The 17,294-nt window shown below is 34.8% G+C and overlaps 1 protein-coding gene across 1 annotated transcript; it reads left to right on the forward strand.

The window, feature by feature from the left end:
- Positions 1–802: 802 nt before the first annotated feature.
- On the forward strand, positions 803–17,236 carry LOC137399401 (tropomyosin-like). The gene is made up of 4 exons (XM_068085497.1): positions 803–949; positions 6,011–6,128; positions 11,165–11,326; positions 16,770–17,236. Exons 1-4 carry the CDS (start codon positions 900–902, stop codon positions 16,956–16,958), a joined length of 519 nt encoding a protein of 172 aa, XP_067941598.1. The 5' UTR covers positions 803–899; the 3' UTR covers positions 16,959–17,236.
- The last annotated feature ends 58 nt before the right edge of the window (positions 17,237–17,294 follow it).

Here is a 17,294-nt window from a genome sequence, read left to right on the forward strand (position 1 = left end):
AGCATTTGGGCGGATATGCAACAAACACACGAACATAATGACAAAGTAGGTTTTATTAATATAGATGACTGCGAAATTTTAATGACAGAAAAATGCGAAAGACTGAGAAATTCGAATGACTGAGAACTGTGAATGATTGAGAAATGTGAACGACGAAGAAATGTGAATGGCTAAGAAATGTGGATGACTAAGAAATGTGAATGATTAAGAAATGTGAATGGCTCAGAAATGTGAGTGACTCAGAAATGTGAATGACTGAAAAATTTGAATGACTGAGAATTGTGAATGATTAAGAAATGTGAGTGACTGAAAAATGTAACTGACTGAGAAATGTGAGTTACTGAGAAATGTGAATGACTGAGAAATGCGAATGACTAAAATGCTAAACTTTCAAATAAACTAGTTGGCTATTTATTGTTATGCTGTACTATATTTATAGTTATAAGTTAAACCATCAGTTGAGAGAGGAGATTATTACTCTTCTATTATGAGCAAACAAAGGATCTTGCGATGAATCTCTTCTGCTCTAATTTATCCCAGACAGCAATTAAGTGCAAGAGCATCGCCAGCCTACAGAATGTATCTGAGAAATATGTTATTGCACAAGACCAAGCAGTTCCTCACTCTCTAATCAATTGAACTTTCTCCTCTGTTGCCGAGCCGGTTTAGGGGTAACGTAATTAGAGATATGCTCGCACTGTATATTGAAAAAATAACATACACACTATGCAACTGGCATGAAATTAGCTCCGATGCCCTTATCAGGCTGTCTGCTTCCTCTACTCGCAAATGCCAGTAACTTAAGAACTCGTGTTTGCGCACAATAAGGCTCGGCTTGCATTGCCAGTTTTACCTTCAGCAGTATCAGCGGTCAGCAGCTTCTCAAGAAGGCATACAAAATGGAGGGAGCTAACATTGATATGGAGTCTGTGAAGAGCAAAATGGTCAGGTATGGCTCATTATCTACCTGCAGGGAATGTCTTCAGTGGCTCACTATCTACCTGCGGGGATGTCTTCAATGGCTCACTATCTACCTGCAGAAAATATTTTCAGTCACACAATTGCAAAAAAACTGCTGTTATTTCAAAGCACTATTCCCAGAGTAAAATGAAACATTGCTGAAATTTTTTTGAACTAGCTATGTAACTTATTACAGTTTAAAAAATATATTATTAAATAAACAATATTCACCAATAAATAATTTTACTCATATTCCACATTAATCATTGAAAGTGGCTTAAAATTGACAAAGGTTAAACAATCTTTTAGTAAATAACATCATTAAATAATTTATTAAATGTAGCTTTATGACAGCAGTTTGATTTTTTTTAAATGAACTGAAACCCTAAACCTTATTATCTGGCATTAAAAAGAAACTACTCTCATTAAAAAAACACTTTAATGGTTCTTTATCACTCCAAGTTTGAGTAGCCTTGAACCATTCAGCCAGAGGGTTCGCTACGTGTGCACACCTCTGACACTTTACAAAGCAGAGGCCATGGTTAGTTGTTTATGCAGATAGCTTGAGCAGATATATAGAGGGTGTGTCTCGGATAAACCTTAAGTTGCTCTTCATTACTTCACCCTTATTGCCACAAGTAATAAAGTTCTCAAGTTCTGACATGCAGACTAAACCGCTATCTGGTTTTTAGATCCTAACTTTCATATGAATTAAAAGCTAGTGAGATAAAGAAGAAAAGTGTTTGTCTCCTTTATGTGTGAGCTGTGAGACTCATATGTGGTAAAGATTAACTGTGTTAAATATATGCTAAGCCTTCCTTGTTAGCACTCTTTTATCACTATGGTTACATCATGTGACTGCAAATTAAATTGATTGACTAAACTGGAAAAAATTGGAAATGCATTCGTAGCCAGCGATGAACTGATATAAAATTTGGCTAAGAATAAAATTATTTTGGTCAATAAACAGTTTGTGAGCACTGACTGCAGGGCATAGATTATAATTTTGTTAAGATATCAGTAATATGGAATCTCCGAAACATCAGAATTGATGTCCATAAATTTTTGTCAGTTTGATCATATCTGTAAACATTATTGTTACTGACACGCCTTGACAGGTGGCATAATATCAGAGAAAAGATGGTGCGAATAGCACAACCTGTTTTTTTCGTGAAATTTAATGTGTTATTGTATTTTTGGATGTGTGTAATTGCTTTGTATACTACCCGCTGTACTCACTTTGGTTGGTGAATTAGGGCAGATTGGCAACCATCACATACGATTTTTACACATAAAATATGTTGCATTACTATGTCATCTCTAAAATCGTCTCTAGAAGTTGTGACTCAAGAACATGTATATAGTAAGTTGAGAACAACACGAAGTCCATAATTCAAAATTTAGCTAAAATTGAAGCAAATCTGGCATGAATATTACATCAATAACAAAATATGTATCAGTATATATCAATATATATCAATATAATTACAATATTAAGCATGTTAGACTAAAATTATTTATAGGTATGTTTACTGACATGCCATTCAAGTTGTTAGGATTAGTTGTAAATAAACATTTTTGATAAACCCTAAACTATGGACTATTTCTATAGTTTGACTTTCCCAGTTTAGTCAGTGTCTGGTTTGTTAACTTGCTAGGACAATCACTAGTTTTGCTAACAGGTTGAGGAATACCTAGTTAATACCATAATTAATACCTAGTTAGAGTAGCACACGGAATAAGTGCTTCAGAATTCAAATCGCTCGGTAAAAGTAAAGTCAACTAGCGACAGCTTCATAAAAATGATATTTGAGTATTCAATAGAATTCTACCAGAAGCCATGAAAACTATAATATTCAATCGAAACCTATCACTTTATAAACTAACAAAAAGTTATAAAAAAAATTAACTTAGTTTTGGATTTGAGTGTGGCAAAGGATATTGGGATGGGAGTTACCAACACACATTCACGTCTTTGTGGAAAGCAGGTGTAATAAAGCAATCATAAATAAAAGGGCTGCACAATTTTCTAATAAATCTAATTCAAATCTTAGCGAAATTTAAAGTTTTTTTAACGATTATCAAAATACAGTAATGAAGATACAAATACCAAAAGTAATCAGTTCCGAGGAAAGACAATTTCTATTACCAAGACTCGTACCCGACAGTCTCGAGTGCCGTGAGAAATCATCTGACCGTTGGCTTTTTGAGGAAATACAGTAAATATTTTTTATTCGGTGAACAACTTTGCTTTTTTGTAGAAATATGAGTCGATATCAAACTTTAAAAACCTGAATAATAATATTAATAATCTATGAATGCCGGATTGTTTGAAGTAAATAAAAGAGTTAATGCTTCCTACTGTTGTGTTGTTAGGCTGGGCACATGTTGCCCTGATTAGCTTAGAACTGAAGCAATAAGAAACTAAACTGAGTAATCAAGAAACTGTGTTAATAAAGCACAGAGAATAAGTAGGCCTACATATGCGCACAATAATTTTACAATCCTGTAGGAGAAATGATTGCCCCAGGTGGTAGTGTTCCCGTGGCAGGAATGAATGTTGCAGGTTTGAATCAAGAATGATCTAATTTTTTTCACAACTTATGATTATGGCTTCGGACAGACATTCAGATGTGGTTCTTATTATAGTAAATATTTGCTGGCTGCCACAAATACCAATAAAGATGAACTTACACCAAATTTAAGGAGATTTTATTAGAGAGTATTTTTATTTTTCTATCATTTACGATTGTTTTTGATGCTTGAGGGGATTTGACTGTCATAATATTTGAAAATTCAAATCCACAAAACTTCATCATAATTAAAACGCTCAGAAGAAAGATTCGCCCTGGTGAAATGACATCACTAGTTGCTATTGTTGCTATAGTTGATGTCGGCTATTGCATTCAAGTTGCAGAGTTATCAGTCTCTATTCTGTTGGTCTCTTTGCAACTACAGACGCCATAATCGCACTTTTGCTTCACCTAAGCATTTTAACCGCGATCAAGTTTTATCGATTTTAATCTTGAAACATCCTGGCATTCACATCACCTCACAAATCAAAAGCAATCGCTAATGATAGAAAAATACTGATACTTTCTAATAAAATTCACCTAAATTTTGTGTAAGTTTATTCTTAAAGATTGATAAAAACGCTTTTTAAATATTCAAATATTAATACTGTTCAACTGTCTCTACTTGAAAACTCGTGCTTCACATCCTTGTCTGTAGAATCAGCTAAAAAATGCACGAGTACTTATCACCTCATTCACTGCATGGTCAGGTGATTCACAGCTGGCTCTGAAGGAGACACGCGTGTGCCTTGCTCGGCATGACACAATGTTGCCTTAGTGCCAGCTTTAACCTTAGCCAATAAGCTATTTGAATTCTAATTTTTCAACCAATCAAAATTTGTGTGGTATAACATTCATTTCCTTGATCATAATAGATTGCAACACGTTGTCCCTTCCAATCTAGTTTTGAATTACTTCCAAAACTGATAAGGATATATATCGACACTAATTGCCCCCTTGAGCGGTAAAAAAGATTTCTTCCAAAACTGTTTGGGCTAACGACGGGAGTGTAAAGCACTTTTAACAAAGTTCAGTGAGAATCTGTTTACATAAAGTTTGCAACATCAATTTTAAAGACCTTCAGCTTTTTTCCAGATTACTCTTGGAATTAAATCATTAAATTATATCAGGTTTAAAATATCAGGTATTAATAAGCTGGCAGTCTCATGTGGCACGAGAGACTGTCTTTTGTAATAAGAATACGTTCAATTATTCATAGATGTGGAAAGGTGGTTTAGAAGGGCAGATCGTAGTGTGCCTGGCGGTGAATTGAATATCCCAGTTTGATCCCTGAATCAAGCAATTTTTTTTTCTAACGCTCTCAGCTTGGCTTCGGACGGCGTACTATAATACAGATTCAGTGATGTAGCTAAATGTGTATATTAAGGAATATTCAGTGATGTATTCATTTGCATATATCATGCATTCCTACAGTTGACATCATAGTATGAGCATGCCAAATAGTTTCTCTGTTGGATCATGAGTTTTTGTTCCGTTTCATCAAACATTGAAAGCGTCAAAATGTTACTCGACTTTGATTTGGTTTCTAAGCACATAAATCTTTAATAAATAAGTGGCATTTTGTCTGTAAACAAGTCCTTTGATAAGAGTTGAACAAAAAGAGCAACTATTTTATTATTGCAGCGGTTTACGTAATAACAGAGCACATGGTTCTTGGTTTTGCTATTGCATTAACTAAATGTATGAATCTTTTAAATTTACATCTTTTAGATGAAAATATATATCTTACATTTTATTACCTAGCCTGATATTATACAAAAAAGGCCAGAAATTTGTTGCTTCCACAGTCTCTCTACTATTAAAAAAGCTCAAGGGGTAGTTGTAAAACTAAGATCTGAAAGTCATGCTATCTCCAACTAGTAGTAAGCTCGACGATTCGGATTTTTCTCATTTGCAATCTAATAACCCAAAAGTGGGTGTTTAGAAGGCTGGTTATCAGAAACCAGACAGAGTTTTGAAACTTAATATTATAGTGATCTGGTGGAAGGCGCGGGGCATATGTGGAAAGTTTGGATAAAATCAGGTTAAAAGTGTGGAAATGCATAGTGTTTCCATAGACTAGTACACAGACAGACACGATGACAAAGCGAAGTTTATTAATAAAGATTATACTATATATTATACTAATATACATGTAGGTTTAGATTGTTGATTTTATAGAAAGCTCATGATTAGAAAGTAAAGCTTTTGATTGGTTGGCTGCTTAAAGGTTGATTTATTAGCCTCAGGTAATTGTAACCAAACTTCATGATGCGTGACTTTCCATAAGCAAAAACATTGTGTAGATTTTTTACTAGTGATGTTAACATCTTTAAACAAAAATACTCCTGCTTGTTTACGATTAAACACAAATATGATAGCAAAAGCAAAATGATAAAAGGCTGAGATACTTGTCTAGATGAGCAAACTTTTCTCATCAAATTCTTTGCCCTCTCACCTGGTTCTGCGGTTACTAGGCTAAGAAATGAAAAGGATGAGGCAAACGATCGAGCAGATAAATTTGATCAAGATTTGAAAAAGTGTCAAGACTCTCTTCACCAGACAGAAACAGAGAGGGATGACCTCAATAGGAAGGTGAGTTAGATATCCTAGCTAAGATACTTCTTTCAAATTGCGTAAAAGCTCACTGTACCAGACATAAACGGATAGGGACAACTTCAATAGGAAGTGAAGTCAAACAGGCTATTTAAAGTGGCTTCTTTCAAAAGGTGCTTAAGATTTATTTACGAGAAAGAAACACGTAGTACACTTTTATTAATCAGTATTGAATGGTAACAAAGTTTCATTCATATCGTGCTTAAAGCTCTAATTGATATAGTATATCAACTTGTTTTTATTGTTTAGTCAAATTGTAGAAGTTTATGCAGCTACTCAACAAACTTCTCCAACACCTGATCATGTCTTCTTTATCACCTGGTTGATGGCCATCTGTCAGTATTTCCTGATAGCTCGCTAATCAATCTTTGCCTTAACCTACACAAATATGTCCTGCGTTGTTTAGAATGCGGTAATGTATATTAAAAAAATGTAGGCTTAAAATAATATTGCTACTGGGTTAATTTAGCTGCAAATTTAACTCATAATCTAGGTCATCATAAAACTCATTTGCATGTTGAATCATTCTTTACCTTCTCTCTCCTCGCTCGTGATAAACACTCTGAAAAATTATTTCATTTTGATGAACACGAAAGGTGAAAACTCAGATTAAGCTGTTCAGCAAATATGCATACAATCTGATCAGCAGTTTTTCTAACTAACATGTCTGATGTCAGCGCTGCTGCGTTCTTGCAAACCAATTATTTCATAAATGTTATATTGATTCTGGGATTAGCTCCGTTGTATAACCAATTACCTGAAGGACAAAAACTTTACTACAGTCTCACAACCAGCAAGAAACATCTGCTGAATCAGCGTTAAAACCAAAGCGCATGTTGCACAATTGCAAATGTATCGCGCGCATGTCATCGCATGTTATTATTTACTCATATGTAATGGTAACCATGCAACTTGGCTAAGTTTATGATTTATGCAGCATAAGTAATGGATTAATATATATTGCATGTCACTCATAACTTTTATATCATATGTCACTCATAAAGTTATACATATTTCATTATGGTTGCTTCAATACAGACTAGCCAAAAAATTACAATATGGCTGAAATAGGACATGGTGATACACAGAACAAAGCTACAATAGCTTTAACTGGTTTGACCTAAGTTTGCTGCTTTAGTAACCAGAGGGTTTGTGGATGAAAAACATGAATCTTTTTAAGAAAAATTTAAAGCTTTACATTGTCAAAGCTGACAACTGAGAAGTTACTCAACAAAGATGAAAGAACAGAAAAGTTAGAAAAAACAAAATTTGTGGTTGTAGTGTATCAGGGTCATAAGTATGCCACCTGAATCATACTGTCAACAATTGCAATAATGTGGCAATATGTTTGTTTCTTGGTGCTGTTGTCTTTGCACCTGAAATCGTCACTATGGTGAATCATTGATGACTTGCATACACATATATATTGCTTGTAATGTAAAAATAAAACAGTCTTGAATTAGCCAGCCACCAGAAGTCTTGATACACTAAATTGGCGACGAGGATGGGATAATAAAGCCATGGCTAATTTGCCAGAATTTGACAACTCTACGAGTGTTGAGTCATATTTGGAGCGGTTGGAGATATATTTTGCTGTGAACAAGGTTACGGGAGACTCTCGTCAGCACATGCTGCTCATGGGCTTGAAAGGCTATCAATACGATACAATACAAGATCTGGCAGCCCCACAGAAGCCTAAGGATTTGACATACAGTGGCCTAGTTGACCTTGTATGCAAGCACTTTGGTACGTCAAAGCACTGGCTGGTGGAACGACTTTCATTCAGAGAGATGAGACAGAATTCGGGTGAGAATCTCAATGAATATGTCAGCCGCTTGAAAAGGACAGCTCGCCAATGTGAGTTTGCCAGTAGTCTGGACGTCAACCTAGTGGAACAATTTCTACGTGGCATGCGGGACACAATGCTGAGGTCAAAGCTGATCGCACTTGAGGAATCAAAGCTAACTGATATTACTGTGTTATTGCAAGAAGCAAATGCCAAGGTCGCTATAGAGCAGATTACACTTCCAAATGTGAAATCTGAAATGAATGCAGTCAAGAGGAATTGTTTCAGCAAGGGACAAGCAATATGTGGTGATTGTGGTTTAGAGCAACAGATTAACCACAAGTGCCCAGCAAAAGGGCGCACATGTTTTAAATGTGGGGGCAACGGTCATTTAGCAAAAGCCCCTGCCTGCCCAAAGAATAACATCAGAGCTGTTGAGAAGGCACAGAAATTATTTGACTACGAGGACGACGATTCCCTGTTTTAAGTCAGTCAGCTTAGCCAGTAAATCTACTAGTCAGTTAGCCAGTCAGCACTGTTTGCTCAATTTTGAAATGTGACGTTATTCAGCCATTCACTGTGTGTGATGTCTCTCTGCTATCTACTGTGTGTAGTGTTTCTAGTTTAGTCCAGCCAGAATTTGAGTTAGTACTGTGTGAACTTCTCAACAGATCTTGTATATGTTTCATGTGAATATTTCTGCTTTTGGAAGAAAAGGAAGGAATATGTTTATATGTTTATTGAATTGTCAAAAATTGTCATATCCTCCTTTGTAGCCTATGTACCTGTATTACGTAAGCTTTCAATTTTGTAAAATTGGTAAGGGATGTAGTGTATCAGGGTCATAAGTATGCCACCTGAATCATACTGTCAACAATTGCAATAATGTGGCAATATGTTTGTTTCTTGGTGCTGTTGTCTTTGCACCTGAAATCGTCACTATGGTGAATCATTGATGACTTGCATACACATATATATTGCTTGTAATGTAAAAATAAAACAGTCTTGAATTAGCCAGCCACCAGAAGTCTTGATACACTAAAGTGGTCAAAGTTGCATAAATAGAACAGAAACCAAGATTTCATCATTGCTAAACAGTGAAAAATAAGTTGTTTTTATTATTTAACAACAACTGTTTAAATTCAGTAAATGATAAACATTTAAAATTTCTTTGAAGCCAATAAGTGAATTTTGTTAAATTTATGTAATCACTCCCGTGTTGTTTTGCTAAAATTGCATTCCATGAACTCCATTTGTGGTCAGCATTTACTAAGAATGTGTGGCATCCAAGGAGCATTAAGGAGTGCGACTATGTCAAGCTTAAATGCTTTTCAGTACTTTAAGCATTAAATTACCGAATTTTTTATAAACCATGAAAGGGTTGAAGCCTAGGTTACTGCACTCTCAAAAAGAAAAACAGTAGACAGTAGCTCCTTATTTTTTACAGGCCAAGTTAACCAATTTATGTAACGCTTGCTTAGAGCTGGTGGCTGAGCCAGAGTTTGCGACCTGCAAAAGTCTTCTATAAGTGTTATATGAAACTGACAGACTTCAGTGGGACCAAGATAATACAGAGAATGTAGAGAAGCAAATGATGTTGTAGTAATGGACAATGGAATAAACTATAAAATTGGCAATTAGTTGTTATGTTCTTTTTTGCCTTTTTTGAGTGAAAGTAATGCTGGTTGTAATCTAAGATACTATTATATTCATTGAAACCAGTATAAATCTTAAACCAGAAAATTTCTACTTTACAAATATCCGTACAGACTGTTCTTGCATTAAAAAACATTTTTACCAACCGATTGATTGAGAATCAATTACTTGGTTTTTAAATTAGAAGCAGTGTTTGTTAAATTCTCAGAATCATAAGTTATGAGCAAATATATAACATTCAGTACCAAATCTGCTGTTACAAATCGTTAGATATTAAAATTCTGATGATTAAAAACCAAGTATTAGAAATCTGGATGAAAGGTTTTAGATGCAATTTTGCATATTAAACAAAATTACGAGACGTTTTACAGAAATATAGCAAACATTTGTCATTTGGTGAACAAGTTTGCATTCCTATAGAAACATGATTTGATATTAAACTTCGAAATCCTGATTAATAATCGTTTATGAATGCCGACCTACTTGACCTAAACAAAAGATGAGTTCTTCCAACTGTTGTTTTGTTAGTCTGTGCACATATGGTTCTGATTAGCTTAGAACTGAAGCAGAGAGCTTCTAGACTGGGCAATCAAGAACACTAGCCGGTATCTCAATTAGCAGAGTTAAGGAATGCAGAGAGTCGTCTACACTATTAATTTACTGAATGCTGGATAGGCACACTAGTGAAGCGAGCTCTGGCTGCCTCTAGACCATATATTTGAATATGAGGCTTAGTGCATTAAGATTCCTAACTTATGAATGGCATTATTATGTGTATAAAATTTATTACAAACCTATTATATTAGCATAAAACTCTCCATGAATACATGTTATAACAACTCTTAGGGTATGATTACGCTTTAACCATATTAGGGCAAACCAGATGATATTCGATACAGCTTCCTTTACAATGAAATTGATGAGATAAGCAAGATATATTATAGCAAGTACATTATTTGATATAAAGTAAACTCTTCTGATTTTATGCTAAAACTTTCCCAAAAGCGACTGTAATATGAATCCAAATCGATAAAAAAAATTTTAATATACAATAATAATGCATGCGTACTACTGTAAGAGCTTTTACACAGTTGTGTGACAGTTGTTCTAAAAATGCTTCTGTTTGTTTTTAGTTTTAGATGAGAGAAATTAGTGTTGTACTCAAACTCTTGTTGCACTATTTACTTTCCATTGTACCTATAGGTCTACTAGGTAAAGGCCCAGCGTTGCACGGGTGATAAAAAAAGTTTTTAAACAGAAAATTTTCTTTCAATCAACATATTTAACATCAAAGTTTACTATTTTAACTTTTAAATCATGGTGTTTGTTTATACCTATTAATAGGTCTATAATTACCTTAGGATGCACAAATGAAGTTGAAGCATTTAGCAGCAGCAACGGCTGTGTGTAACTTTATTACATTGCATTTCACACACAAAAAATTAATTAGTCACAAAAATCTTATAATTTTTCTTAGAAGTAATATACATAAGTAATAGTAACGACACATAACGCATGTCAATAGTTTTTCCTCATGTTTAGTTGAGAAATGTATTACTTTTGTTGACTTTAGATCCAGAATTTGGAGTCTGAGAATGGCACACTGACAGACAACTTGAGCAGGGCAAACAACATGATAGAAGAACACCAGACCAAAGAGAAAGATTTTGAGGAAAGTGTTAACGCTCTCAACCATAAAGTTCAGACCATGGAAAAGAGTGAAGAAGATTTGCTGGTCAGTAAACCTTGTTTGCATTGATAAGGAGATTTATTTCTGCTGCAAAAAATTGATAACCAAAAATTTAGGTTGGAGTAACTGTTTAAAGGATTGAATCTTGCATCTCATTCAGACGTAAAATACTATGGTGTATTCTCAATAGTGTGGCTCTAATATGTTCGTTCTATTGTTACATGATTCTATGTAAGCCTATGTCTTTGTTCCAATTTTTTCAGTTTCTAATGTCCGAAGCAAACGTATTTTCAAACTTCTTTCATAAATGTTTTTTTTTGTGAATTATGGGCGATGTTTTGTGCTCACCTACTGTCAAATATCTTGCTGCTATCCAGGCTCTGATAGTCATAATTATGCACAAATGATTTCAACAAATTGTAGGCCAACTAAGATGGAGATCCAGAGCTATTTCACTGTCAATCACTGCTATAAATAAATACAGCATCATCAAATTCAGACAAACCCAAACCGATAGGTCTTTAGCAATGGCCTAACACCGGCCCAAACAAAATAATGTAGATGCAACTGTACATGTCCTTCATTTTTTGTGACGTCAGTCCATGAGTGCCGAACTGCAAATTATTCGGTCTGCCATCTTTGTAGACAACTTCTACCATTGAAAACACAAAGCTTCTGCAATTAGTTCTGTTGTTCGCAATTTTGCCCAGGGACACTGAGCACTTTCTTCCTGAGAATCACGATATAAACTCGACATAACACTAAATATATTAATCAATAACGCAAAATGGATGAGAATGATGCTTGCTTGTGTACAAATATGATAAAATTTCCACGAACGAGTGCGTGTGCAGACGAATTGATGACGACAAAAAATACGAAGGATAACTTCATTTACAACCATACATGTATTAGGACTTTTATTTAAATAAAATCTTATTTTTGTCACCTTTTCTGGGTATTTCAATAAATACAAGTGTAATGAAGTAAATTATGAGGTGTATAAATAACACGTATTATGTTTTACTTGATAGATTGGGCAACACGTCGTATAGCATCAACAGCGGAAAAATAAATTGTATACATATAAACACTGCGTGATATAAACATTTTTATTACTTGTTCACTAAACTTGAATCTTTTAGACTTAATATGTTCTAATAATGAGCAGCTATGCTAAACAATTGGCTTTTCGATAATCACTTTGAAGCTAGAAACGTTAATGGTACATTCCCTGTTCACTACTAGCTTAGCTGATACAGTTGATCTTTGAAATGATTAATTGGCAAGTATAGAGCAGACAAATTAGGTGAAGCTCTCTGAAATGGCTCCAGATAGCATTGATTTATTAGAGATCATAAATTGTGGTTAACCACCAGCAATCAATCTCTAAACTTAACTGTGGGCGTGCTTGCCTTTAATGTCTACACTGTGTTGAGAGTGTGACTCGGGTCACCTCTGCATAATATTACCAGCTTCATGATACAACTTGATTCATACACAAAGTTTCAAGGATGTCTCTCAAGTGGACCAAAAAAGACCTTATTTTGACTATTTAATAACTTCGTGTAATCAAGTAGGGGGCGATTACATGTGCTGGTGAAGCAAGCCCAAAAATAAAAACCCACAAAGCGACACATTGAATGCTCATGCCTGTATTCTAAATACTTTTACCTTAACCATTCAAAAGCTCGCTGCAACATTAACTTTCGGCTGCTAAAATCATTTCATTACTAGATACATAGTTTAAAGGGTACTATGTGAGATAGTAGTCGAGGCCCTAAACCACTATCTCTCATAGTATCCTTTAAACTATGTATCTAGTAAAAAAATGATTTCACCTTAGAGACTCTAGGGTGTGAGTCTTCTGAACAACAGGTCAGGGTTTACTCTCCAAAAAACCTGGTGATGACTACAGTTGACATCATGGTCCTCCCACCTCATACTGTTTTTTGTGTCCATTCACCAACAATAATAGTTTTACCGTGGCCGACGCAAAAAGCATCTGCCAAAAAAGACCAACTATCTCCTATATTGTAACTCATGTCTTTGACCCTTTGACCCTTTGACCCTGCCCCGCACGATTGAGCATTTCAATAACAAGTTCTCAATTCAAAATATCGTTATGCTACATTTTTGTGTTTATTTTGTAGACACTATATCTTGTTTTACTAAGTTGCATGCTAACAAAGATACTGCCAATTTTTACTAACTACTGCGAAGGTAGAGATAACTCAGCGAAGAACAATGCTAGATCGTCTAGTGAGAAGAAACAAGCTAATGAACTAACTCTAGAACTATGAACCTGGTTATATAGTTTTATGTATTACTAGAGAGGCTATTCTGTTTCACTAAAGGTTTGTGTAAGCATGACATGATCTCTGAACATTATGATGCTTACACTGTATGTGAAGGCGTCTTGTAAAATAGCCGCAAATCGTATCATACAAAAAACCTCATTTGAATAAATTGAAGAAAGTAATCAGCCTGCCGCTGTAAAAAAGCTTTCGTAGACATTCAGAAATTTTGCCTTTTCACTCAGTACAGCTGCAACAGAACGGATAATTTGTTCATGAGCAATCTCTTCTTTGGATAACTTTTAATGAATGTACCATTTTGGTCACGGCCATCGATCTGAAGGTTATTCAGAAATTACTTTAGGTAAAAGTCTGAAACCATATTTCGTATTTCTTTTTTTTATTAAAGATGAAATTACAGAAAATCTTAGTAGATTTTACCAGAAGGTATCAATATTTTTATCATTTGCAAATCTTTTTTTAATGTTTGAGGTGATCTGACTGCCAGGATGTTTCAAGATTAAAATCCACAAAACTTGATTGCGGTTAAAACATGCTGAAGAAATCTACAGGCCAAAATGACATAGTTAGTAGAGCAGCTGTCTGTCTCATTATTGATATCAGCTATTGCATTTGAGTGGCTGCATTACGTGTCTCTATTCTGTCAGTCTCTTTGCCAAAGTGCAACTATAGATGTCATAATTGCATCTGTGTTTGAATCCGAGCATTTTAACTCCCATCAAGTTTTGTTGATTTTAATCTTGAAACATCCTGGCAGTCAGATCACCTCAAACATCAGAAACAATCATAAATTATAGAAAAATACTGATACTTGCTGATAAAATCTACTACAATTTTATGTAAGTCCATCTTTTAAACATTGCTTTCATAACCAGATAACAGCTATAGTAAGATCAGTATCACCGCATTAATTCGTTAGGTGAAACCTATTTAATTATTCCTATGCCACTCTCTATATACCTTGTGATAGAAGACATTTTATTTTACTGTAAAAGTTCTCATAATTTTGGAGAAATCCGAAATTCTTTCTCTTTTGAGTTACTCGAAAACAGGTTCAAGTTAGGAAATGAAGAACAGTGTCACAAAATTTTATTTTGGTCTGACTTCCTTGTCTGCGGTTCAGTACAAACATTAATTAATACCCAAGGGAATCAGTACTGCTATAAAACTCATTATCATGAAGCCAGCTGGGTACTGACAAGAAGTTAACCTAAATTCCTAAGCACGCTGAATGGTTAGGATTGTGGCAGTTGCTTGTAAGAAATAACATTGGCTATGCCTAAGGTTTTGTGGTCAATTGGCCAATCCCTGTAATGCTACAAATTGCTCTACAAATCATTCTAATGATTTCATAGCAATCAGTGCAAATTGTTTACATTTATAGCAACAACTCCTTTGATTTGACTTGCCTAAGCACCTGTCTTGTGCCATGTTCCTAATCTCTGCACAAGTTCAGCGATCACTTTTTAAGCATACCAAAGAGAGGCTCTACACTAAAATACACGCCAAAATTGTGTGTTCAAATAATATTTGCAGATCGGAGCTCTATATACGGTAATTCTGAACAACTCAAACTCTAATTGTATTTGTTTTTAATTTATATGAACTGACAAACTATAAGGTTTCTAAAATACACAACCATAATCTTCAGCTTCAAAACCCATGGCAAAACTTCACTTCAAACACATGCAAACCCATTACGTTAAGAAATGTCACCAAGTTATTTCTTGCATGTACACTTTGACACAAAAATATTTCTTATTAAACTATTAGCTAGCAATAAACTCCTGTAATATTATAAGTTTTTGACTTGGAAATAAACACCGCAAATCATCAGAGGTACAGTAGCAGTTAGCAGGGTTTCAAATGAATACAGAAATTCATTGTGACTAGAGCTTGCAAAAATGGTGAGACGTTAGATTAAATTCTGCTCAATGTGTATTGTTTTAATTGGAAACACAAAGCTTCAGACTGTAGGCTGACAACAATAGCTACATTTAACAAAGTATGCAAGTGAACTATTAATGAAATCATAACCAACGATTGAGTTCGAGAAATACATTGTGAATAAAATTTGAAAAAATACTGGGATGTTAAACATATTCTGGATAATGTATCTTGTTTTAAATAGAAATACGAAGCTTTAGACGGAACGCTGACAACAATAGCTACATTTTGCAAAGTGTGTGAATGAACAATCTATGAAATCATAGCCAACGATTGAATTTGTTATCAGTTGCAATTGAAGCTTATAAAAAGGACTTTACGAGTAACTGCAGTATATTACCAGAAATAAGTTAAGATCTGACATTATTCATCAAGGAACCATTATTGTAATTATAAATAGTTTTAAGGAGACTATTGATACAGAAACTCGGACGTTGCCTGTAAAATGACTAGCTGATCTCAGATTAACCGTATAGAACTTTCCGGTTAATCATGTCATGTACTGCCGCTACTGTTGGCGAAAGACGTCTTAAAAAGGCTTGGAAAACTGTTAAATTATAGGAAACAGTGTATTTGATGGTATATAGGCTGAGACAGAGCAGAATGAGTTAACTAAAAGAGAATTCTGAGCGATATCTAAGCCCACCTGCTCAAGGTTACAATCTTTGCATTTGGAGCACAATTATTTTGTGACCAGAATGTTAGCAGCTGAGTATTAGGATACAGAAAACTGGGTCATTACAGTATTTGTAAATGTACTAGGCCATTATTCCACATTTGATTGTATTAATATGTCTAGTGAACTATCATAATAAACATACACAGATGTAATGATAAAGATGCAATTTGTGAGATTGTTTCTGGTTTCAAAGGCTCCGAACTGATAGATTACACAAGAGTAGACAAATCTTACTAAGAGAGGCAAGTCACACAAGTTATTAATTGATTTCAAGAGTATGCTTCCTGCTATAATTCATATTTAAAACTTCAATCTTGGAAGCACAGCTCCATGGTTGCTCACAAAAGCTTAATCTTTATCAGCCACATTAAACCACGACTAATATTTCATGACCTTTCTATAACTTGATAGTCTGAAGCAACGGAGTAATATGAGTAACATCCCTCATTACAAAGTTGATCTAAAATAGCAATAGTATTAGTCGAATAAAAACGTAGAGTCAAGCAGGTAATAATAACTGTGAATTATTTTGGTATCATTACAGGAACAAATAAAAACGCTGTCACTCAAATTGGAAGCAGCGGAGTTGGGTGCTTCAGACTTTGAAAGAAGCTCAGTCCAGCTTCGGATGCACAACGAGAAACTAGAAAAGGATTTGGCAGACTCGGAAGAAAAATTCAAAGCAGTCCAGGACTCCCTTCGATCAGCCATCGCTGACCTGAACAACGTTTAAGCGATCAAACAGATGATTAATGGTTTGCACATCTCTGTTTAGACTGTATGAATGAGTAATCGCCAATAACACACTTTGACAACGCCTTCAACTTACCCATCTAAAACTTCTCTGCGAATACTCAGAACTAGGAAAAGAATTAAATCTTTGTAGCCAAGGACAATGTGTGGCGGATAACTGTCTTGCAAACTAGTTCGTTGCTTGAGTTTACCCTTGTACTTCCTGGACATTGTTTTATGCTGTGGTGTTTATAAAATTGAAAAACCATATAAAACTTATGATACAGTAGTTTACAGTAGTTAGGTATGAAGAGCTCAAACCTTTAAATTTAAGTGC

Source organism: Watersipora subatra, chromosome 7 (assembly GCF_963576615.1).
Source record: "Watersipora subatra chromosome 7, tzWatSuba1.1, whole genome shotgun sequence".
Lineage (NCBI taxonomy): Eukaryota > Metazoa > Bryozoa > Gymnolaemata > Cheilostomatida > Watersiporidae > Watersipora > Watersipora subatra.